This window comes from Phragmites australis, chromosome 2 (assembly GCF_958298935.1).
Source record: "Phragmites australis chromosome 2, lpPhrAust1.1, whole genome shotgun sequence".
Taxonomy (NCBI): domain Eukaryota; kingdom Viridiplantae; phylum Streptophyta; class Magnoliopsida; order Poales; family Poaceae; genus Phragmites; species Phragmites australis.
The window spans coordinates 4,782,864-4,808,864 of NC_084922.1; the positions used below are offsets into that span (position 1 = coordinate 4,782,864).

General features: G+C 39.5%; 2 protein-coding genes across 2 annotated transcripts; both read left to right on the plus strand.

Moving 5' to 3' along the window:
- The first annotated feature begins 4,692 nt into the window (after positions 1-4,692).
- LOC133895666 (actin-interacting protein 1-2-like) lies at positions 4,693-10,362 on the plus strand. The gene is made up of 6 exons (XM_062336134.1): positions 4,693-5,157; positions 5,782-5,943; positions 6,945-7,131; positions 7,696-8,121; positions 8,838-9,245; positions 9,831-10,362. Exons 1-6 carry the CDS (start codon positions 4,766-4,768, stop codon positions 10,086-10,088), a joined length of 1,833 nt encoding a protein of 610 aa, XP_062192118.1. The 5' UTR covers positions 4,693-4,765; the 3' UTR covers positions 10,089-10,362.
- A 9,108-nt stretch (positions 10,363-19,470) lies between these two features.
- Positions 19,471-26,001, plus strand: LOC133895675 (probable ubiquitin-conjugating enzyme E2 23). The gene is made up of 8 exons (XM_062336145.1): positions 19,471-19,591; positions 20,981-23,008; positions 23,248-23,382; positions 23,497-23,916; positions 24,256-24,325; positions 24,431-24,570; positions 24,666-24,977; positions 25,340-26,001. The coding sequence occupies exons 2-8, from the start codon at positions 21,035-21,037 to the stop codon at positions 25,607-25,609; spliced, it is 3,321 nt and encodes a 1,106-aa protein (XP_062192129.1). The 5' UTR covers positions 19,471-19,591; positions 20,981-21,034; the 3' UTR covers positions 25,610-26,001.

The window sequence follows — 26,001 nt, forward strand, 5'->3', positions numbered from 1 at the left end:
TCATTTTTTTGTTGTTAAAGAAGCCATCATTGATACTTTGATTTGCCCCTGCTTTACATCACATTTTTGTTGTTAAGGAAGCCATCATTGATACTCTATCAATGATGGCTTCCTTAACAGCAAAAGCATGACATAAAGTAGGGGCGAATCTAACGCCACGTCCATGCCATGACGACCACAGTTCCCTAATTAAGTCACCAGCCATGGAATTTTTCATGCTACTCTGCTGACAAAGAGCTGAACAGTGGAGCACACAGACGAACATGCAATGAATTAGGCTACGCTTGGGCTAAGCACACATGAGGTCATGTCACCGCATTACGTTTTGTAGTTGCGAGCCTCCCAGTTCCCATAAGCTCAATCAACTCGGTTGGTTGGTCCCATCACCTAACATGCAGTCGTTTGACTCGCTAAGGCAAAATAGGTTATCAAGCATCCAACGTCAAGCATGGCCTCCAACACAAATCAAGTGGCGGCATTGGCAGCCTATCAGGAATGTCCATCAGCAGCAAGGTAGAGAAACCACGAGAGAGGAGGGTTAGTGACATATGGCTCCTTATGCGTTGGATGCTCGCCCACCATGTCCTGCCCCCATACGGATAGTGGCAGAAGCACATGACCATCATGATGGAGAAGAGGAAGTGGACTTAACAAATGGCTTGAAAGGGATGTGGTGAAGCAAAAACATAGATTGCAAGTGTAACATAGACAATTAGTTGTTTAATTTTATTTAATTTTTGTGCTCTCTTGCCCGTTGGGAGGGGATCAAGAAGCAAAATTTTCTAACGGAGTTGGCTAGTGATGACGCTCATTATACAAACATACTAGTATCATATATGTTAATATATTACCGATTATTCATCATTATTATTAATTATCAATGTTATTCTTGATGATATTCATGTATAATGTCATTTGGTTATGACCTGCAGAGATCAATAGAAAAGATGACAAAATCATATACAAATGGAATCTATAAGAAGATAGGCATTTCGAAGCCCACCTCGGCCCATCCAAGGCCCGAGGTACCTTCCCCTCGCACAAGCCTTCTACTAGAAGCTACCACTAACATCGTCGAGAATATTCCAAAAGTATCAAATATGGAGACTGAATCATTAAAAATTTATACTTATCTTTATAAGTCCATATCAAAAAATCTATGTGCATTAGGACCACATGGAAGCCCCTATGCATCTTCTAAAAAGAGGATGAACCAACCTATGAATTAGCCGTGGCTGATAGGGCAAAGGAGCCCTGATGTCACGCAACACCCTTTCCTTGTGTCACGTGGCCGTCAACTCCCAACACCATCTATAGATGACCCTGTTGATATTTTTGACATGCAAGATCTAAAGTCTAGAGAGAATCTCGGTAAAACGCCTTCAATTTTAGCTTTAGTTATCGAGACTAGTTTATGCTACTTTAAACGATCTAACTGAACCGCAAGACTCTAATTAGATTAGGGGTTTAGAGCTGAAATAGGCGCCATCAAGATATGCTACGATGGTGGTTGTATCTTATGCTTTATGAAGTATCAATAGCTTTTATATTAAAGATCTGTGATCATATATTCCTTTTCGGTCACGATTATCGTGCGTGTTCTTTATCCTTCATCTAGTTCACAATTAGATGACTAGATGGTAGATATAATCATGGTTATTAGATATATTAGTCAAAATTAGCACGGTAGTTAATGTATAAACTGAGCTAGGTAAATTGGCCGCACATTGATCATTCTCAAGCTTATATTCAACGAACCGCTAGGGGTACACATACCCTTCCTAGGTGGTACCTTGGTGAGGTGAACCATGAGAGCTTAGTATGTGATAATTGAAGAGAATTAATGGGTTTAAAGAAGCTGATCATATTGTATTGATATATTTATGTCCCGAACCATAATTATTTGTTATCGATATAGTACTCATTATATATATAGCTAAGGTTTTGAGATCTATCTGTTTTTTAATCTTTATGTTTAAATATCATCATAACCATCAGCAACTTTAGACTTCTATGCAATTGCTTTCAATAATATAATTACTTTGTTAGTTTAAAGTAAACCACTATCTAGTTTGGTTATTGATCTCTGTGGAGACAGTTATATTGGAATACTTCAGTGAAAGTGCTACAATTGATACATGTGTTTGTGGTATTTTTATTGTATGCGTAACTAGCATAGCCAACAATTGATTGTACTATTTTATTTTACACATTTCGCATTCTTTTTTGTTGTGGCGCCGAAGGGTGAAGGTCTAGGGACTTGAGTGAATGAATCTCCGGTCAACTCTTAATGTCAGTAGCAACAGGGAGGGAGAGAGAGTTTACAAGATCTAGAAAGCACGTCCCAAGAGCAAATGAACTTGAAATCTAAGTATAATATATGCATTTGTTAAACGAAAATGGGTCAACTTTCAAATATGTTCTAAAAAATATCAATTTGTTTTGAGTGCAACCATAACAGAGTGTCTTTAAGACTCCCTTCTCTCAAATGAGTATGATAGGCAATAAACAACAAAGTTAGAAGAAACTTAATCAGAAGATAATAATTGGAAAAATCATAAAAAATCTAGCCACGTAAATACGTGGGGCCACCTTACTAGTGTAGAATATACACCAATTATACCTTGCATCAAGCTTTTATCTCAATATAAATTATTTTGTCCAGAACCACATAATTTAGTTTACAAAAGTATATGCATCACAGAGAGAATTTATAATTCACATGTTAGGCACTTTTGAAGGTGTAATTGTGTCACTGCCAGTATGCATCACGGTACAGCTTGCAGTTTTTGACATGACCAATTTAGTTTACAAAAGCATATGCATCATGGATAAACTTTATAATTCACATGTTAGCCACTTTTGAAGGCATGATTGTGTCACTGCCAGCATGCATCACGGTTCAATTTGTAGTTTTTGACATGCTCAATTTAGTTTACAAATGCACATGCATTATTAACAAAATTTATAATTCACATGTTAGACACTTTTGAAGACATGCAAATGAACTTGAAATCTAAGTATAATATATGCATTTTGTAAACGAAATGGGTCAACTTTCAAATGTGTTCTAGAACCACATAATTTTACAAAATCACATGCATCACGAACAGAATTTATAATTTACATGTTAGCCACTTTTGAAGGCGTGATTGTGTTGTTACCAGCATGCATCACGGTACAACTCGTAGTTTTTGACACGAACAATTTAGTTTACAAAAGCATATGCTTCACAGACATAATTTTTAATTCACATATTAGCCACTTTGGAAGACGTGAGTGTGTCACTGCCAGCATGCATCACAATACAGCTTGTAGTTTTTGACAAGCTTAATTTATTTTACAAATACATATGCATCACAGATAGAATTTGTAATTCACATGTTAGCCACTTTTGAAGGCGTGGTTGTGTCACTATCAACATGCATCACGGTACAGCTTGTAGTTTTCCACATGACCAATTTAGATTACAAAAGCATATACATCACATATAGAATTTATAATTCACATGTTAGCCACTTTTGAAGGTGTGATTGTGTCATTGCCAGCATGCATTATGGTAGAACTTGTAGTTTTTGACACGATCAATTTAGTTTACAAAACAAAATTTAGAATTGACATGTTAGCCTCTTTTGAAGGCTAATTGTGTCACTACTGGCATGTATCATGATACATCTTGTAGTTTTTCACACGACCAATTTCTTTGACAAAACCTTGGCAGCATGGGCAGGCAAAAGTGAGGGCATGGTGTACATATGTACACCCAAAAATTTTCATAAAAATTAACTATATATCATATTTATTTAAGAAATAATCACTGAGTGTATTAATTATCGATGAGAGTAGTACATGTATTTATCTGCTATAACCAAACATAGTGACATACGCAATCTGTTAGTGATCCATAGCATGCAGCAATTGTAACGCGCCTTGCGGTAGAAGTGAACGCCTAGAGACTTAGTGAAGTGGTGAGCATGATCACACATTCGGTTGAGGATATGCACAATGAGTCGGTGAAGCATATGTAATAGTTGAGGACATGCTGAATGACTCGATAAGATACGTAGTAATTGAGGATGTGGACAGCACCAGCTGATACTGAGTCAGTTACGCTAACAATATTTTCCTCAACGTCCTAGTCTTCTGGATCTTTGCCTTTTTTTCACTATAATAGACGCGGTTCCTGTGGCCCAAGCCGCCAAGCCCAATGCTGCAACAAGCAGCAACCCAAACCTAATGCAATAAGTTGTTAACGTCCAACAGTAAATGACCAACGTCCAATCAATCAATCCCTAATTACCTAAATATACAATGACATCCCTACGTTCTAACACCAAAACACATGCACGAGATGAAGGACGATGACACCCAGCCTGATGATAGCATGAGAGTAGTAGGAAGGGACGACGCGAGTGCGACAGGGCGCTACTGTGATGGCATAAGCACGAGCACATCATGAAAGGGATGTGCTAGCATGTTAGAGCGCTGCCATAACGGCATGATTACAACATCACAAATTTTTTAGTTTTATACATCGATAGTTAAAATGCTGCTTCTGTCACTGGTTGCCAGACCTCACTGACAGGTTAGCCCACATTCTTCAGTCCCGTGTCAATGACCACAGCAAAAAAATGCTACGAAACGCTTTCATTCGTACAGACAGATGACTCCGGTAACCGTATAACCACCACCCACCCACCTCGGCCAGTCGGCCTCCACCACTCCCCTCCCACTCGCGACCTCAGATCACGCGAAGGAAGGAAAAATGGCGCAGCTGGTGGAGACGTACGCGTGCTCGCCGGCGACGGAGCGCGGCCGTGGGATCCTCTTGGCGGGGGACCCCAAGACGGACACAATCGCCTTCTGCACCGGCCGCAGCGTCATCCTCCGCCGCCTCGACGCGCCCCTCGACGCCTGGGCCTACCCGGACCACGGCTACCCCACCACCGTAGCCCGCTTCTCCCCCAACGGCGAGTGGGTCGCCTCCGCTGACGCCTCCGGCTGCGTCCGCGTCTGGGGCCGCTACGGCGACCGCGCGCTCAAGGCCGAGTTCCGCCCCCTCTCCGGCCGCGTCGACGACCTCCGCTGGTCCCCCGACAACCTACGCATCGTCGTCTCCGGGGACGGCAGGGGCAAGTCCTTTGTCCGCGCATTCGTGTGAGTCGAAACGTCTCCCTTACCGCCCTTCCATCTCGATCTCGTTTGGAGGATTTGGGGGTGGGGGAAAGCCAATGATGCCGCTGAGATGGCTGTGATCGGGATTTGGAGGAGAGCGCAGATTGCTACCATTGGGGTAATGGAATTGGGGTTAGCCATTGTCTGGTGATCTGGCAATATGAAGTCGTTTTAGGGATGGATTCTAAGGGAGTGCTTTACTATGGGGATAACAGAATAGCCATCTTCCCCAATAGTTATCCTGGTGGAAATGGAAGGCTTGCGCTTTTGTGAATTGGATGCGGTATTTGTTGAAATCTGGATGATTTCGAACTCTTTTAAATTGGAACGGAAAAAAGGAGCCTAACAGGTTTAGTCCTGGCCCTTCCATATTTTATATGTCTTATTTTGTGTAACTTAACCCTCAGATCAGAAGGATCACTGTCCTTAGACTATACATGCATTGTTGTTTGTTTGGATGATGATTTCATTGGGATTTAGTTCAAGTTTATGCTTAATTGCAGCAAAAATCCTCCTCATACGAACAGGTTTAGATTATAATGCTTTTGTTATTTGTGTTTTCACTTGTGGTATATGAACTTATTTTGTGTTCTCTGAATTGTGTAGGTGGGACTCTGGCAGCACAGTTGGTGAGTTTGACGGGCACTCAAAGAGGGTTCTGAGCTGTGACTTTAAGCCAACACGGCCATTTCGCATTGTGACATGTGGTGAAGATTTTCTGGCTAACTTTTATCAAGGACCACCATTTAAATTCAAGCATTCCATAAGGTCAGTAATGATTGCTGGTTTGCAGACATACTTAGAAGTGCGCTGTTGTAGTTTTTCTGGACCCATATTTGTTTCCTTCCATCTTACTTGTCTTCACATGGACTAGGTTTATATATCTGATATAGCTTACATACTACATGCATTTCGAGAGTATGCATCAAAACTTTCATTTCCCTCTTTATCTGTCATGTCTTAACAAACAGTGACATCTATTAGAAATTTAGAACCACTTCTGTTTTACATCTGCTTGCAGTGTAACCTATCCTAATATAGTTTACCCCCTCTTTTTGTCCAGATTTGGATAACAATATGTAATCTTTATAGAACTTTGCTTATCTAAGGTTAAACACTTAGAAGGAAAAGGTACAATTGGTTACTGATAACAATTTAACATGTCCCTGGACACAGAACCGCTATATTTTGATTATTACAGGATCTAGTTTCAACACATCTAGTGATGCCATTTTCCTTTTATTGGGGCAGGGGGGGGGGGTCTTGGACCATGTAGAACTAGCACTGCACTTCTTGTGTTTTATTATATGTCCCAAAGTTGATGATCAACCTTTGATAATATGTGCGAAGTAGATCATCCTTTGATCATATGTCCCATAGGGACTAGTTTGTTACAAAGTTTATCCTTCACCTCTCTTACCCAATACAAAATTTTGTTACAAACTAGTCCATGTGGGGCATATGATCAAAGGATGATCAACTTTGGACATATTATCAAAGGTTGATCAACTTTGGGACATATAATCAATCTTCCCTTGGAGTTATTGGATGGACCGATGGAGTACATAAATTCTCCATATTGCTCCATGCATTAAAAGTAGAATGTTCCGGTTGATGTCCATGATTTGTAGGAATCATGTTAACTACATATTTCAGAAGTTCATTTAGTTGTCGTTTGTTGTGCACTTATGCCTCATCTTGTAACTTTATATACTATCTGGCACGTCTTGAGATATATTTCACATTTGTTAGTTTACTTTAAATTTCAGGGGTCACTCAAACTTTGTTAACTGTGTCCGGTATTCTCCTGATGGAAGTAAGTTTATCACTGTGAGTTCAGATAAGAAGGGTTTAATATATGATGGCAAAACTGGAGAAAAGATTGGTGAGCTTTCCACTGAAGGCAGTCACACAGGGAGCATATATGCTGTTAGCTGGAGTCCCGACAGTAAACAAGTAATTTGATACTAACTGTTCCCAGTTGTTAGCTATCGTACCATTCATACTAAATGTCCTGGGTTTATAGTACATCAAGATTGGTCTTGAGAATCTCCCTGAGATATATTGGCTAGTGGAGGTGGATGTCACCTAGCCAACTAGAGTTCGATTCTCACCTTCTACATGTTAATGCTAGGGTGGGCATTTCTCCCCTTAGTCGATTTTTTTTTTTATTATTAAAGAACAATGTAGAGAGGAAATGTGCTTCACATAATGTAATGTTGATCATATTGTACTTATGTGGGTGTTGAATCATCAGCAAAGTATTTGCTTTCCACCTAGATGTTCGAATGATCTAGCCTGTAGGTTACAGGATTTCTTTACCTAGGATCATCTTTTCATCTCTAGCTAAAAATCTAGTTGTACTTTTGTCTGTGCAATTTGCAGATAGCATGGTACTGCAGCCTTTTATTCCTTTTGAACGGATGTTTGGTACTCTTGTGTGTTGTCTCTAAGCAACTTCACATGTATGACAATGTGTATCCTTTTCTAATGGTTATTTCTTCTTTTATCTACCTTTAGGTTCTAACGGTTTCTGCTGATAAAACTGCAAAAGTATGGGATATTATGGAGGACGCAAGTGGGAAATTGAATAGAACTTTGGTTTGTCCTGGTACAGGAGGTGTAGATGACATGCTTGTAGGTTGCCTCTGGCAGAATGACCATCTCGTGACAGTCTCTCTTGGTGGGACATTTAATGTGTTTTCTGCAAGCAATCCAGACAATGAACCAGTAACATTTGCAGGACATTTGAAGACTGTTAGTTCTTTGGTCTTCTTTCCTCAAAGTAACCCAAGAACTATACTGTCTACAAGCTATGATGGTGTCATCATGAGATGGATACAGGGTGTCGGATATGGTGGCAGATTGATGCGTAAGAACAACACCCAGATCAAATGTTTTGCTGCCATAGAAGAAGAGCTTATCACCTCGGGGTATGATAATAAGGTGAGAAAAATCAACAGACTGTCCATGTGCCTAGTTTCATCTGAGTATCTGTTAGGATAAAAAAAAGTCTGTAACTAGGACCTGTTTGGATAGAAAGGGGTTATATTCAGTCCCTTCAGATTGCTAGAGAATTTATAATTAGTTAAATTCCCTACCATTTGAAGGGTTTGGTTTAATCTGTACCTTTACAAACAGACTGCTTTTTCCTGATGCTATTATAGGTTTCATTCCAAGGTGGTGATCATTGTGTGTAAGCTCTTATATGCTAGGTTTATTAAAAGAATAATATCTAGCATTTTAACCCGTATGAGCAATATGGTAAGAGGCTAATAAATACAAATATCATTATTGAATATTGATTTTAAGCGTATCTAACTTGGGAATTGCTGGATGGAAAATGCAAGTAATTATAATGAACTTTTTACAACAAAAAGTAAAAACTTGAAAGGGCTACAATATCCATCATTCCTTAGAACAATTAGATAATTGGATCTCTAGTATATCAAGACACGATGAGAAGTATCTAATTCGATGTTTAGCAATTGATTCTTAAATCCTAAGATGACTGTAATTACAAATGCTAATGTCGTCTTTATTTCAATTAATACTGATGAAATCAAAGTTTAAAGTTTTGGGTGCCATCATTTCATTTTTCTGGTTCCAGAATGGTTAGACTCAGTTATGATGGACAACTTATTGTTTCTCCTCCAAAGCAGATCTTCAGAATTCCTCTTAATGGAGACCAATGTGGAGATGCTGAGTCAGTTGATGTAGGTGGTCAGCCAAATGCTTTGAATCTTGCAGTTCAAAAACCTGAATTTGCACTGGTTACCACTGATTCTGGGATCGTATTGCTGCACAACTCAAAAGTCATTTCTACAACCAAAGTTAATTATACTATCACTTCATCATCTGTTTCTCCCGATGGCACTGAAGCCGTTGTGGGTGCACAAGATGGGAAACTGCGGATCTATTCCATCAGTGGGGATACACTTACAGAAGAAGCTGTGCTCGAGAAGCACCGGGGTGCTATTACTTCCATACATTATTCGCCAGATGTTTCTATGTTCGCTTCTGCTGATACCAACAGGGAAGCTGTTGTGTGGGATCGGGCAAGTAGAGAGGTACTGATACTGTCACTTTTCGATTATTTATTTTTCAGTTGTTAAATGATGGATATTGGTTTGTCCTGTTTCTTGTCGTTACTTGTGAGTTTGCTTGAAACTTGTCGGGTAATGCACTATGCAGTGTGCGAATTACTTGTTAGCTGCTACTACATTCTTAAAACTTCAAATTTACTCCAGTACTGCCACTTACGCTGTTTTGTTTTCTCCACTTTATGGTTTGCTGGAGTCCCTGTTGATATTTGTTGTGGTAAATGCAGCTCTCATGCACCATGCCGTGCCCTGTCATTGTCACACCAACTGAAGTTAAAACTTTCTCTTGATTACGATAGATCTTTATTCATCACCATTTCATAACCTTGTAATCTTTGCTAATGTGCATAAAACAATTTAATGTAAGGTTTGTTGCGAACCATATTGCTAAAAATATGCTACCTCCTTGTATGATTTTTGTTTTTGTACATTTCTTTCAGTTGTATTTCAAATGAGCAGTGTCCTTTACCACTTTGCCTGTTGTGAACTGAAACTTGCTTTCTGTGCAGTCTATTGGGATTGCAATAAGTTTAATATTGTTTTCTTCAACAGGTCAAGCTGAAGAACATGTTGTTCCACACAGCTCGGATAAACTGCCTGGCTTGGTCACCTGACAGTCGTTTAGTTGCCACAGGCTCATTGGACACCTGTGCAATTGTATACGAAATAGACAAGCCAGCATCCAGTCGTACCACCATCAAGGGAGCCCATCTTGGTGGAGTTCATGGTTTAACCTTTGTGGACAATGATAGTCTGGTGACTGCGGGCGAGGATGCTTGCATTCGTGTCTGGAAGCTGGTGCAGCAATAGGTGTTCATTCTATTGTGCATTGAGCATGTCTCGTTATTGGTAAAAATAAACAGTTTTTTTTTTTGTGCGCTTGTGGGTATGGTGGCTGTTACTCACTGGTCATATCATCATTCTAGTCTTCTCTGTGATCGTTGTTCAAAATTTGCTGTACATTTGGTTTCGAGTTGTATTCTTTTTCTTGTGTTCCAGGAAGGACATTTTTGTAAATGTATCCCTGCATCTGATTTTGTTTGGGGCTGAGAATATAGGGATACTGATTTTGCTTTCTTTTTTACCCGGTTTCAGGAGCAGTCGTTAATAACTGATGTTTTGATTCTCTAAGTTTTCAGGATTGTGTGGATAGTGCTTAACTTCATGTTACATGTATGATTCATAAGACGCAGTGCATTCTATTGCTGCTTTGGTACCTCTAGCTGGCTTTATCTCTACTGTTTCTTGTTTCTTGTAACCACTTGGCCTTTGGAATACTGGCAAGAAGCAACGTGTAAATTTCAGCTGAGAAAATAGTTTGGGAGGTGTGGGTGTGCATCCTCATCATCCGGGTAGGTGTCTTCTTCAACTCGAATTTGAATATTTATTTCTTTTTAATATCAAAGACACCTAGATCCTAGTTGGTTGAGTTTTTAACCACTCAAAATGGAATAGTATCTTCTCTCTTTCTTTTTCGTCTTTTCTGTGAGAATAATAAAAGCAAGCCAGGTAATTTTGCAGAGAATACCATTCTCCCCAACGAGAGGGCAAAGGAAAGAACAAGAACTGAGCTGCAAGTTATGCCTGAAAGGTATTCCCATCTGTGCGCTGCATCTCTACGCCCATGGAGGAGGAAATAAAACATGGTACTGATATTAGCACTAACATTTGCACCAACATATATTATCATCCAGAATTTGCGACTGATCAAACACATTCCGAAGTTGTCACTTGTCACTGTCTCGGTCGTAAACACATCAGAGCTATAGAGAAAGTAGCACAAGACGAGTTGTAATACTAGCGATGCAACTTTGACAGCACAATACGGTTTATGCAGGGGATTTCTGCGCGTGACAGCCTTAAATTGGTGTGGCGTTCCAATTTCCATGACCCCTTAGCTTAGATCCAATTGGATCGTATCAGCAAACTCCATAACTAGGGCATATATTTGAATCCTCGTGCAAGCTTTTCCTTTCCCCTCCGAGCAATAAACTACATTTTTTTTTTAAAAAAAATAGAGGTTGACCGTTTGGATCTAGGAGCTTTCTTGGAGGCTTATGTTGGCTTTTCTTTTGGAGAAATTCTACGATTCGTCATCAAATAACCACCGATTCTATAGTCCAGCGGAGGGCAGTCTCGAAATTATTCAAAAATCAGACGAGTCGATGGCAGATAAGGAGCCAAACCATTTATTCGATGGTACAGAAGTAAACGGAATTTATTCGATGGCAAATCGTAGAATCGGTGGTTATTCGATGGCGAATCGTAGAATTTCTATTTCTTTTGCTACCACGAGAGAGAAATTTTGGCTCGCTGGCAAGGTGGGCTTCGGAACCAAATCAACATGGGTGTGTTTGGTTTTTCGAATCAATTTTGATTTGATCCGATGGATACGTATAATTTTAGATAAGTGTGTTTGGTTATTCGTATCCATTGTTTTAGTTTGATTTGGCAGATGCAAATATACAGCCTCATCATATCCCCCGCAACCCGGCCTGTCAGATGCAAGCTCTACATTCGCTCGTGCAGCCAGCCCCACTTGTGTGTCATAAAATCATCTTCATACGAGTAACCAATCACAATCTTAGATCTTGCATTCACTCATACGGTCTTAGATTTAATCAACCAAATAAAAACTCGGCTTATTCTGTCCAGACAGATACAACCGATCAAACACTCTTCTTTTAAACAAATATGACTTTACTCAACCTACTTATATGATGCAACTCTATGAAACCTTATCCGAGGAGCCAAATACATCCCTAGTTTTCTGGGTCGATTGCCCCTATTTTCGTGTAGGGTTAATGTCTTAAAGCAATGTCTATCTCTTTATATCTCACGTAGGGTGTGTTTGGTTCCCTACATCTCCCTTATCCTGATCAGTGGATGCGTAGAATCTTAAAAACAAGCCCTTCGGTTGCCTATATCCATTGTTGCAGATTGATCCGACAGATGCAAATATACGGTCTTATCCTAGTCCGAGAGCTTCACTCTGCAGCCTAGCCTAACAGATGCAGGTGTAGCGAAAATAACCATATTATGTCGTGATCGTAATTTTGGTGATTAATGATAACATAGTCATTAGGACTAACATGTTTGCTAAGAATATATATTAGTAAGTCTCATAGATTCAATACATCAAGAAGTTGAGAGGAACAGTGACGTCCTAAGAGGGGATGAATTAGGACACTTAGAAACTATTCGGCTCTAAAAACTTCACAAGATAAACCTATCTCAATTTCTATCTAAATATATTCTAAGTTTATCTAATGTGTTTACTCTACTGTTTAAGAGGATTACAACCTACTTTAGTAAGATAAATTGCAAGTATGTAAATGCAGAAATGTAAATAAGATAGAGAGACAAACTTAGCACAATGGATTGTTATCCTGTGGTATCGATGGCATGAATGCCATCTCTAGTCAACGTTGAAGCTCCACAAAGTATATGCTCCCTGTCGGCACCCGATCACAGCTATTGAGCCACCAAGTCACGAAGACAAGGCTTCAACCCAGATGAGCCACCAAGGCAAGGCATCACCACAAATCTCTCTTCCGATCTCTTACCGTTGTAATCACTTCGGAGCTTGAGCCACCAAGGCAAAGGTCTCCACGTCTCCGTACATGTGTCTTGCCACCGCTCCACACCAAGTCGGATGGTCAACAAGCTTGAGCCACTAAGGTCTAAGATGCCGACGAGTCATCAAGATTTCAAGGTGCCAACATACCACTCGGCACAAGCTAGGATCATTCTTTGATCCCTTCTTCAAGCTACAACACCTAGCTACAACTCACTCTAGACCTATAAGAATTAAACACTCTCTAATCTTGTGCTTAATCGCCTTAGATGATCATTTTAAACACTTTGGTGGCTTGGATGTCTTCTCAAGTGTGTATGAGCTTCATCTAGACTCTAGAAGCATGCTATACCTTCAAATGACTAAGTGGAGAGGTATTTATAGCCTCAAATCCACCAACTAGCCGTTTTTCCAACGACTCAAAAAAGTTGTTAACACCGGATTATTCGGTGAGAACAGTAGTACTAACACTGAATCATCTGATGAGTACAAACTCAGAAACTAGATGTTAGTACTTCACTCACAGCCTTTATGAACATTGGATATTCCGATGTGTCTTCAAATCCATCAACAGACCTTTCGGTGCTTGAGCTAGACCGCGCCACTTATCCTCTATGTAAAATGCTCTAGTGCATTGATCTTCAGAGCACCAGATCTTCCGATGAGTTGTTCTTCGTTCTTCAATATTTGCAGTCGCCTCTACAAGAAATGTTCTAGTGCTATAATTCGGTGAGCATAAACCAAGCACCGGAACTTCTGGTAGGTTGATCTTTAGTCTTTAAAGTTCCATTCTTCTTTCAAAGAAATGCTCTGGTGCTATCCAGTATAGATCACCAGACTATCCGGTGATGTCTTTAGCCTTCTCCCATTTATCACAAATACTCCAATGAATTCAACACAGAGCACCAAACTTTCCGGTGAGGCTAACCGTCTCTAAACACAAAGCTCTGGTGAGTGAAAACTTTTCTGCACCGGACTATCCGGTGAGGTCAATTCTTCTGGGACTTCTCCAATTTAATCAAATTTTATCTCGGTTGCGATGGCTTCTTGATGTATTGCATCCATGAGACCTACTAATATATATTCTTGACAAACATGTTAATCAGAATAACTATGTTGTCATTAATAACCAAAATCACAATCATGACATAATATGACCATTTTCACTACAAAAGTCACCACAACCGGGACAAAGATTGACTGAATTAAATAAGTCCCAGGAGAATTGACTTCACCGGATGGTCTAGTATTCAGGGGTTGAACTCATAGAGTATTTTGTACAGAGGCAAAGTAAAGGCTAATGACTTCACCAGATGGTCCGATGCTCTCTATGTTAAAGTCATCAGAGTATATCTGGAAAATGGGGAGAAGGTTGAGGACCTCACCGGATAGTCCGGTGTTTTGCACAGGGTAACACCGAAGCATTTCTTGCAGAGAAGAATGCAAGTGCAAAAGATAAGAGATCAACCCATCGGAAGGTCCGGTGCTTGATTTATGCTCACCGAATTATAGCACCGAATCATTTCTTGCAGAGGCGACTGCAAATATTGAAGAATAAAGATAAACTCACCGGATAATCTGGCGGTCACTGAGATAGTTGCACTGGAACATTTCCAGGGAAAAGAAGAGAAGGTTTAACTCACCGAATGGTCCGGTGTGAATGGAATGAACATCGAATGAATACATCAGAGCATTTTACACAGAGAGGCTAAAAGGCTCGGATGGCTAAAGATAACTCACTAGAAGGTCTGGTGATGAATTTGAAGGCATACCAGAGTGTTCAGTGTTCACAAAAGCTTTGAGTAGAAGTACAACGGCTAGTTTTCGAGGTTGTACTCACCGGATGATCCAGAGTTAGTACTACTATTCTCGCCGGATCATCCGGTGTTAATAGCTTTTCTGAGCCGTTGGAAAAATAGCTACTTGGCGAGTTTGAGACTATAAATACCCCTCCACTCAGGCATTTAAAGCTGTGGCATGCTGATGAAGTCTAGAGGAAGCTTATTACATTTGAGAAGACATCCAAGACACCAAAGTATTTAAAGTGATCATCCAAAAAAATTAAGCATAAGTTTAGTGAATTAGTGCTTATAGGCTTAAAGTGAGTTATAGCTAGGTGCTGCAGCTTGAAGAAAGGATCAATGAGTGATCCTAGTTTATACCAAGTGGTACGTTGACGTCTTAGAGTCTTGGTGACTCACTGGTATCTTGGTAATTTGGTACCTCAAGAGCTTTGACCGAAAGAGACTTGGCGACTAGGAACATATCCTTTATGGAGCTCCAATGTAGATTAGGGGTGACATTCATGCCATCGATACCACATGATAAAAATCTTTTGTACCGAATTTGTATCTCTACCTTATTTACGTTTTTATATTTATATACTTGCAATTTATCTTGTTAGAGTATGTTGCAATCCTCTTGAGCGGTAGAGTAGACACACTAGATAAACCTAGATCACATTTGGATACAAATTGAGATAGATTTATCTTATGAAATTTTTGGAGCTAATTTATTTTAGATTTTTAAGTGTCCTAATTCACCCCCTTTTTAGGATTTCACCGTTCCTCATAATTGGTATCAGAGTCTCGTACCCTTGATAGGCTTAACATCCTAGAGTTGTAACATCTGGGGTAGCGACGAATACCCATAATGCTCCACTTTTTGATAGTACTAATTTCCTCCGTTGGAAAATTCTAATATCTTGTTATTTGCAAGCTAAATATTTAGATATTTGGAGAGTCACCGAGAAATGGATGAAACCTCGTATCACCAACACGGAGAGACAATTAGATGCACTAGCGAAGAGTATCCTTTTATCATCTTTAAATGTTGATGCATTTAATCATGTTTATTCTATCATCAATGCACATGATATTTGGAATTATCTCGTTGAAATATAAAGGTACAAAGGATGTGCGCAATGAGAAATATCATATGCTTGTTACTAAGCTCAATAGCATTAAATAATTTGCCTATAAAATACCAATGACTCGTATTCACGTTTGAATATTCTTATCAATAAGATCAATAGGGTAGGTTTGACACAAATTGACGATGATCAAGTGGTGAGAAAAATACTTCAAGCTCTTCTTCCGAAGTACAAGTTGATAATCTCCATCATCTACAACAACAATGACATTAAGAAGATGACTCCAAGTCAAGTGCTCAGCAAGATCACAACCCATGAGATGACCATGAACATAGGGATGAAAGCCTCTTCCTCATCCAACACCAAGAACCTTGCTCTCACAAGCAAGCAAGCACTATACCCACACATGAAGACGAAGATAATGAGGAAAGAGCAAGAGTCAAGCTAAAGCGAAGATAATGGAGATGAACATGAAGATGAAGAGAGCTATGAAAAGGATGAGAAAAACATATCAAGTAATGAAGAAATGGACCTCGAAGGCGCCAAGCTCATCTCTCAAGTGGAGAAAAATATCAATAAGATCAATGCCAAGATTGATCATCGAATTTTCATGAAACACTTGGTCAAAACTATTGATCATATCTAGAAGAAGAAGACCAAGAGTAAGAGGAAGACAAAGGGAAGAGCCAAAGTATTTACAAGCATGGAAAGATGGGTGAGTGAAGATGGAGATTCAAGCTGATGAGAGCTTCGTCATCCACTCCTCCAAGAGAAGCTCTTTCTCAAAGTCATCATCACGTAAATCAACACGCAAGTGTCTTATGAATAAAGGTATGGATATCGATATAAGTGATGATGAATCCGATGAAGATTCCCCTTCCTATGATAAACTCCTTTATTTGATCAATAAGCAACAAAGAGCTCTTAAGAAATAACCAAAATATCTTAAAAAATTCAATGCACTTAATAACATTCATGCTACCTTTATTTCTAATTATGAACAATTATTAAGAAAATTTAATTTTCTAAACAAGGAGCATGATGAGCTTAAAGTCAAATTTGAGTGCATTGACTCTCAATCTAATACCCTTTTGGAGTAATATGTCTCTCTATTTAAATTTAATCTTAAGGTAGATACTTGCACTTCTTTTGATGAGTTAATTGATTTATCTAGCTTACCCCTTTTGCAATGAGATATGTATTGAGAATATTATTGTAGAACCATCTAATGAACTCATTACACAAGAAAATGATGAGCTTAAGAAGTACTTGGTAAGATTAAAGGGCAAAAACCATGTCCAACTTTCTTAAGATAACCATACTACCATAGTGAACAAGCTTATGGAGGGGTCTACCATGACATACTTCAAATGTCATCAAGAAAGCAACGAGTCCTTCAATACAAGCAAGTCAAGAAGGAGACTAAGGAGAAGAAGAAAGTAATGAACCTGTGAAGACCTTCAAATTCTACATCAAGTCTAACTACAAGAACAAGATCAAGGGCAACCACTACACACTAAAAAAAGGAAAAATGGCAAGGTGGTTGCACATATGGTTAGGAGAAAGAATTGGGGTAGAACCAACACATTTGGATGTTAAGGAAGTCATCACTAATATGAAGGGGTCCTAATTGGTTTGGGTTCTAAAGAAGATTTGAAGCTCGATGCGGCTATGAGAATTTAGGGACTTGGCTCACAAAATGAAGTGAAGGTTTAAGCGAAGAAGTCGAATACATAAGATTAGACATATTGATAAAGATCATGATCATCATATATCTAAATCCCTATCCAAAAGTAAATGAGGCAAAGGTAATGGAGCTAGATGCAAAATCTTTCAATTGTTGTAGCTCGTTTCCCTTGTTTAGGATTGTATATGCTTATTTTAATTTATCCTAATGTTTAGTGTATGTTTTCATATGGTAGGTTGCTTATGTTTGTTCTAACTTATGAGCACCCTACATGCTTTATTAGTTGTAGGTCCCTTAAATAGTACTAGTTTCACAATTGATATATTTTATATGCTATGAATCAATTTATAGGGTACCATTCCCTTTGTTATTAATAACAAGTACATATGTCTCACAAGCATTCAAAACTTATATGCACACATTTAGAGGAGTATATCCTATGAGTTGTGATTTGAAACTAACATGTGTTGCTAGATGTATTTTTTAGTCTTATAGAGAAATTAACATGTTCCAAGTATACAATACTTAAATGCTTCAATTGGTATTATTATCAATTTATTTGTATATTTAAGCTACATTTAGACATGATATGACTTAAGCTTATTACCTCTACTTATTGTCTAGATGTGTATATATTGATACATTCTTACAAGTGGTATTCACAAGCGGATCTTATTATATGTGCATGATATGTCTTAAACTTCCTACCTCTACAACAGGATAAAAATCCCTTACATCGAGTTTATCTCTCTACCTTATTTACATTTTCGCATTTACATATGTGTAATTTACCTTGCTAGAGTATGTTATAATCCTCTTGATCGGTAGAGTAGACACCCTAGATAAATCTAGAGCATATTTAGATAAAAACTGATATTGTTTACCTTGTGGAGTTTTTGGAGCCAATTTATTTTGTTTTTAAGTATCCTACTTCATTCTCTCTTAGAACGTCACCGTTCCTCACAGCAAGCTCTGTATCCGCTCATGCAGACATGCTCACTTTTCAATATCACAAAGTTATCTTTATATGAGTAACTAATCATAATCTTAACTCTAGTATCCGCTCATACGATATGAAATTCAGTCAACTAAATAGAAACTCAATTTAGTCTATCCAAATAGATACAACCAACCAAACATTATTCTTTTCAACAAATATGACTCCGCTCAGTCTGTTTATACAATACAACTCTACAAAACCTTATCTGAAGAACCAAATACACCCGTAGACACTAATAAAGAAATTATCATTCCAATGCAAAGTTTCTTCCACCTCTTTAAATATATGCACACATCCAAGTTTCAATTTACCCACATTTTGCTTGCGTCATACAATACATAAACATGGACATTAAGCAACCAAATATATTTCTTAACTTATTTCTTGTATTGGATATTGTGCCTAACTTATGTTTTACAGAAGATACTTGCCATAGTGGAGCATTGAGAGTGTTCTTACTCTTGGAGGAAACTTCGTAGTTGATCGTGAATAAATTAAGGCTGACACGATCTGGCACGTACAACGCAACAACTTTCCTCTCAAAATAAAAGGATTCCAAAAAGATGTTCTCGAGCAGGACAACTAGAGCATATCAAACTTAGCGTAAAAGGGCAGCTCATACAGACCGAGCCGGTGGCTCGGTGCCGAACCGAGGCACACACGGACCTGAACTCCAGAGTCACTCTTGTCTGGCCTCCCTCTCCTGTTTCGTGTTTTGCTCAACCCTGCTTCCCTTTCTTTTAGATTCCACGGTTTACCAATAATTCATATTTCTTATAACATTATTATCATATTCTTTTATACTATCATTATATCAATAATACGTGGGTCTTAGTCTCATATGCTATCAATTATCATATTTATTATATATCATTATTATGTCAATAATATATAAATCTGTATCTTATATATCTGGATACCATATATTATTCTTATAATAGATAATATATTATGAATTAATCTGTTATTTAGTGATATATCGTAAATTTATTTATTTTTCTCAATTCTTTTCGTCTTCGGCGCAGCTCTCCTCGCCCCCTTCTCCTCCCTCCCCCTCCCCCCCCCCCCCGGGTCTCGCCCGCCTCCGTCTCATCTCCTCTCACCTAGGGCTCGCGCGCCGCCTCCTCCCGGCGCGATCCCTCCGCAGCGCCGATCCCCGCCTCTCCGATCGCCCAAGGTCAGCCCGCCCCCTCCCCAGCTGCCTCCCCCCTCATCCCCTCCCTGTCGCTTTCGACTTCCCGGGGTTTCTCGGTGCTTCGATGGCCGCCTCGCCCCTGATCTTGGCGCGCTGGTTCGTGTCTTGGTAGTCGCATGCCCGGCGCGTAGGGTTTCAGCTCGCCGATGAGGTGTCCGGCCGTGCTTTGAATCGTTTGCGGCGTGTGCGGTGGCCGGAACTGTATGGCCAATGGGACTGTGGCTGTAGGTTCAGATTGGTTGTGTCCTGATGGGTTCACGGCTGTTTTATCTAGGTTGGATTGGTGTTTTGTTGAGAACCAGATGGGTGGTGGCTTGTTGGCTCTTGATTCTGACATATTCGTTGCTTGCAAAGTTCTCCGATACTTAGAATTTAGTCGCAACAAGGTCAATGGCATGCCGTGTTGAGGGATTGTTCGTTAGATTATGATTGGGAAAAAGAATAACCATGTTAGATTAGCAGAATATCTGAACTTTGAGCTCAACGAGTATGAGCACCGTGCTCAAAGGGGTCCTTGAAGTGTTGCAGCCTGTTAGCGTCTCCTTTTTGTTAGGTTGCTGGTCGCAGTTGTTGCTTTTAGTGTCAGTTGCTGGATTTATACCTTATGTTTGGTTGTTTTCTTCTTGAAATTTTCCTTTAAAGTAATCTTCAACTTGTATCTGGTTCTCGCAAATCATGGGGATGTCAATGCTATTTATCTTCATTGAATTAAGTTATTCCCATGTTTGAAGTTGAAAGTGCTTGTTCTTTGTATCAGAATTTCTGAATTTGTCACCACAGAAGGTAATTTCATCTTGGCTAGCATTACTTCCTGATGAGACTTGCATCAGGTGCACATTTATAGTTTTTGGGCCGTTTGTGCTGTTTAGGTATATCAGAAGATTGCACAAAATGTGCATTCAGACAATAATATGCCATATAAACAGATAAGTACGCCTCAGTTTTTGTTGGTTCTTTGATCCACAAGAATTCATGATTATTTAATAACAGTAATATATCATATTATTCAACTTGTTAGTAAATATTCAATTAATTCCAATCTCTTTCTACGTGCTTCGATGGAATCCTGTATTGCGGGAGCTAGGAGCTTGCATATCATGCGCATTCCTTCTGCTGACTACTGGTGCTTATTCCTTATGCTGAGGAAAAGTGTAGGGTTTTCTAAGAAACTAGGTGTAATCCGTTGGCTTCCTCTTTCACATTCTAGCATTAAGAGAAGCGGTTATCTGTATATTTTTTTTTGTAGAATTTAATGGCAGTCGACCATGAGGAGATGTTTTCTGTTGTAATGTCTTTTTAAGCTACCTTTTCTTCTAAGTGTCATACTTGGCCTTCTGTTCTTAATTTTGGAACATATTTTATGTGTTTCAGTTAAACAAAAGGCTACTCAATTGCTGGGGATCTACTTCTACAGTTGACCCAACCATGGAAAACGTACCAAATGGCTCAGTAAATATCGCCGATCATAACCAGGAAAACAAGAAGTCTAGGGATGCTAGTGAGCCTGAAGAAGTACCAGATGTCTTTGTTTACAGAGAAGATGTTGTCAGCTTAAAGTCAAAGGAGGATTCCCATGGATTAGTGTTGGAGGTAGCGGGGGAGTATGATTCCGATGGCAGCATCACTGATGACGATGGTATTGATACTGAGGAGCATAGACATAAAAATACTTCTGGGGCTGAAAATGGTGGTGCTGATGGTGATAATGCCAGTAATGGAGCTGATGTTGAAAGCCAGAGTTCTTTGCCGGAGAACAAAGTCCGGGTGTTATGGATAGATGGTAGTGAAAAGACAGAAGATATTGATGATGTAGTTGTTGTCGACAGAAGTTTCCTTCATGGAGATTTAGTTGCTTCTGCTTCAGATCCAACTGGTCAGATGGGGCTTGTCGTTGATGTCAATCTTGTTGTTGATTTGCAAGGTGCCAATGGAGATATGATAAAGGGTGTATCCTCTAAAGATTTGAGACGTATCAGAGAATTTAACGTTGGTGATTATGTTGTCTCTGGGCCATGGCTTGGTAGAGTTGATGAAGTCTTAGATAATGTTAATGTGTTGTTTGATGATGGCTCTGTCTGTAAAGTCATCAGGGCAGATGCTATGCGCCTAAAGGAAGCATCGGGCCCAATTCATCCGGATACAGCTTGTCCCTTTTATCCAGGACAACGTGTGAGGGCAGCGTCATCATCTGTTTTCAAAACATCCAGGTGGCTTAATGGAGTGTGGAAAGCAAATCGTCTTGAAGGTACTGTTACAAAGGTGGAAAGCGTTGCTGTTATAGTCTATTGGATTGCATCTGCACACTTCGCTACAGATCAGCAATCTGTTCCTCTGGAGGAGCAGAACCCGAAAGATCTGACTCTTTTGTCTTGTTTCTCATATGCAAACTGGCAATTGACTGACTGGTGCCTTCCTTACCGATATGCATCAGAAACAAAAGTGCTAAACTCTGATGAGCATACTGGAAACAACGGTACATGTTCGGAAAGCTCAACTCTACCGTCTGATATTCCTGAATCTCAAGCTGATGTTCAGACTGAACAAGATCAAAGGACCTATACAGATTCAAATCGCAGGGAGGCAGATGGTGAGTCTCATGCTGATGGATTGAGGATGTCAGGTGGAGATAATTCATGTGTAGCCAAAGAATCAGAATCAGGAACTAGTGTATCGACCATCCTAAAGGAGGGACCACAGGACAATGCAATATATAGAAAAAAGTTTAGGAAAGTGTTTCTAAAAAAAGACAAAAGAACAAAAAGAAGAGACGAGAGCTTCGAACGTGCTCTACTCATAGCAAATACGTATACCAAAGTTGATGTAATCTGGCAGGACGGCACAAAGGAATATGGAGTAACTTCAACATCACTGATCCCTATCCACAGTCCAAATGACCATGAATTCTTCCCAGAGCAGTATGTTGTGGACAAGGTCTCAAATGACGTCGATGATTCTTCTGAACCAAAGCGTGTGGGTCTCGTTAGAAGTGTTAATGCGAGGGATCGAACTGCATCTGTATCATGGTTTAAGCCTTCACTAGTACCACTACACCCAGAAGAGCCCAAAGAAATCGAGGGTAATGAAATTGTGAGTGCATATGAACTGGATGGCCATCCGGATTATGATTATTGCTATGGAGATGTTGTTGTTCGCTTGCCATCTGTTTCACTTCCTAGTGAATCAACCAATAGCGATAACAAAATGGAACTGGATAGGAATGTAGATTCCTCAGAAGGATTGGCTGCTTCAGATGTGGCACCCCTTGATGTTAGTGCAGAGGAACAGTTTCCGCAGAAGGAATCCAGTTTGGTATTTACAAGCCTTTCATGGGCTGGAAATATAGTTGGCTTTCAAGACGGTGAGATTGAAGTCATTTGGGGTGATGGATTGATGTCTAAGGTATTTCACAACTCTCATAAATGCATCAACCACTATGATTTATGTGTACTAGTATTAGGAGTTTAATGTATCACAGATCAGCCACTGCTGAATTGCTGATCAGCATCTGTTTGCTTTGTCAATATGTTGGGGTTTATCCAGCGTGACCATTTCTTCTTACCACAGCCTCACTGAAAACTATTCTGCAGCTCCGTGCATTACCTATATTTTTTACTAATGATTTCCTCCTGTTATTTCAGGTTGGTCCTCATGAAATATATGTTGTTGGTCGCGAAGATGATGGTGCCTCATTAGATGACGGAGTTGCCTCTGACGGTGCTAGCTGGGAGACTGTTGATGACAATGAAATGGATTTACTTGATGATACTGCAAAGGTATTCTCTACTGCCTGACTAGCATTATTATTAAGATTTTAATCAGTTACCACTCTCCAAAGAACCTTTTAGTTTCCTTTTGTTATATTAATCAATTCCTGTATCCTCTTTCAGGACGATTCACAAAATGTACCTGAGAATAGTATTGAAAGGGAAAATGATTCATTCAGTTCCCAGGATGGAAGTTCTGTTGCAACTGGTCCACTCTCTGTTGCTTTTGGCTTTGTGACCCGACTGGCGAGTGAGCTCTTTGCTCGGGGTAAAAAGCATTTAGATGGATCAAATTCTGATGCTATGGATGAAGTTGAATCTCGCCAGTCTAATGAGGTTTCAGAAGCTGGTGATGACATTGAAAAAATCGAGGAGAACCATGTGGTAACACCAGGGTATACCGCAGTGATAACAAATGAATCTTCTGCTGGCAAGTCTGTAGATGTGGTTATGACTGACAATCCTGCAGTTTCGGAATGCTTCAAACACTTTGATATTCTGCAATGTCCTCTGGACCACCACTACCTTGAAAACACAGCACAGGTAGTTCTATCAAATTACTATGCATATTATTCGAGTGTATTGTCATACATGTACACATGCACATTCAAATTTGACCATCAAATTACTTTGCTTTGTATATTGAGGCTTAACATTTGAAAATGATATGAGTAGACTTGTCTTGAAAAATGCTTTCATAATATTGTAATTTTGTATGTCTTATAAAAAATTAGAATGGAAATTAGTGGTCAAAGTTGCGTATGTGGAAAGCGTCTCACATTTGTGATTGAGGGAGTATTTTGTTGGTATTTCACTGCTATGGTCAAATATGTTTCTGTATGAGGTTTCTTGTTAACATATAGCTAAACTATGTTCTGGCAGGGTACGGGTGGAAGAAAGTGGGTCAAAAAGGTACAGCAGGAATGGAGCATACTTGAGAAGAACCTACCAGGTCTGTCATCACTATCTTCGAATGCACCTGTTATTCAATACAAACAGTAAAAAGGCTAAAGATAACCACATTATGATTCTGATGTTCTTTTTACCACGATTGTAGACTATATTTACGTCAGGGTATTTGAGGATCGCATGGATCTCATAAGGGCCGTGATTATTGGTGCAAGCGGAACACCCTACCAAGATGGCCTGTTCTTCTTTGACTTCCACCTTCCACCTGAGTATCCGCAAGTTCCTCCGGTAATTGCAATAATTTTGCCCTGTTATGTTTGGTGTTATTCATAGCTGCTGACCATGTAAATTTCTCATACTGGCATCCTTTGTCAAATCTGCAGTCAGCATACTATCATTCTGGTGGTTTGCGTGTGAATCCAAACCTGTATGTAGATGGGAAAGTTTGCTTAAGCCTCTTAAATACTTGGACTGGCAGAGGGAACGAAGTGTGGGATCCATCATCATCAAGTATTCTCCAAGTACTAGTTTCACTTCAGGGCTTGGTTCTCAATGAAAAGCCCTATTTTAATGAAGCTGGATATGAGAAGCAAGTTGGTACTGTTGAAGGGGAGAAGAATGCAGTGCCTTATAATGAGAACACATACCTCCTGAGCTTGAAATCCATGTTATATATCTTGAGACGGCCTCCTATGGTAATACAACTTTCCCACTTAGAGAGTTGTTGCATGTGTTATTATCGAGTTAATCCAGTTTGCCTGCATTCCTAATATGTTTCTTTGACCATGCTTAACCTTTTATTGTAAGCAAATATGATCTCTCTCTCTCTCTCTCTCTCTCCCCTTCAACGAAGCTTATGAGGTCCCTGTTTCACGCAAAGGAGGAACTCAAGTACTAAGTTTGTATCATGTAGTCGTAAGCATGCGATCTAATCTTGGAAGTCCTTATGTTGTATATGGTGGTCATTTTCTCTTCATATGGTACCATAAAGAAGCTTAACCGTAACTTTATTCAAATACTTTTGATGTTCTGATTTCTTAATGCATGATTACCACAGCATTTTGATGATTTTGCGAAAAGCCACTTCCGCAAGCGTGGTCACTACATCCTTCAAGCTTGCGAGGCCTATTTGCAAGGAAATGTGGTTGGCACACTCACTGACGATGCTTGTACCACCGACAGAAGCAAGGAGCACTCTAGCTCTGTTGGTTTCAAGCTTGCGTTAGCAAAAATTTTACCACGGTTGATCACAGCACTAAAGGACACCGGAGCTGACTGCGATCAATATGACCACCTTGGAAAAATAGACACTGTTCAAGAAAGTTGATCAGTGAGTCACTTGTACTTGGGTCTTTCTTCTTCTTTTTTTTTTTTTGGTTTCAGAAAGATGGTAACTCCACTGGCTGTTTTCGTATAAATGTACATTTAACATTTGTTGTTTCAATTTGAACATTTGGAAAATGTGGCTCCAAATGAATTCTTCCCAAACAAGGAACTGAGCTACCCTGTACAGTTGGTGTTTTTGTCAAGCTTGCAGGGTTATATCAAAACCAGGGTAGCAAAACTGGAACCAGGCCTAGGAATTCCAGGAATAGAGATTTGAGGTCTACTAAAGTTTTTTTTTTTGTTTTGTTTCACGAATTCACACTTCTGCAAGAGCATTACCTGGCAATGACAATTGTAATTTGAGATGAGAAATACAGACGTTGTTGCCCACCA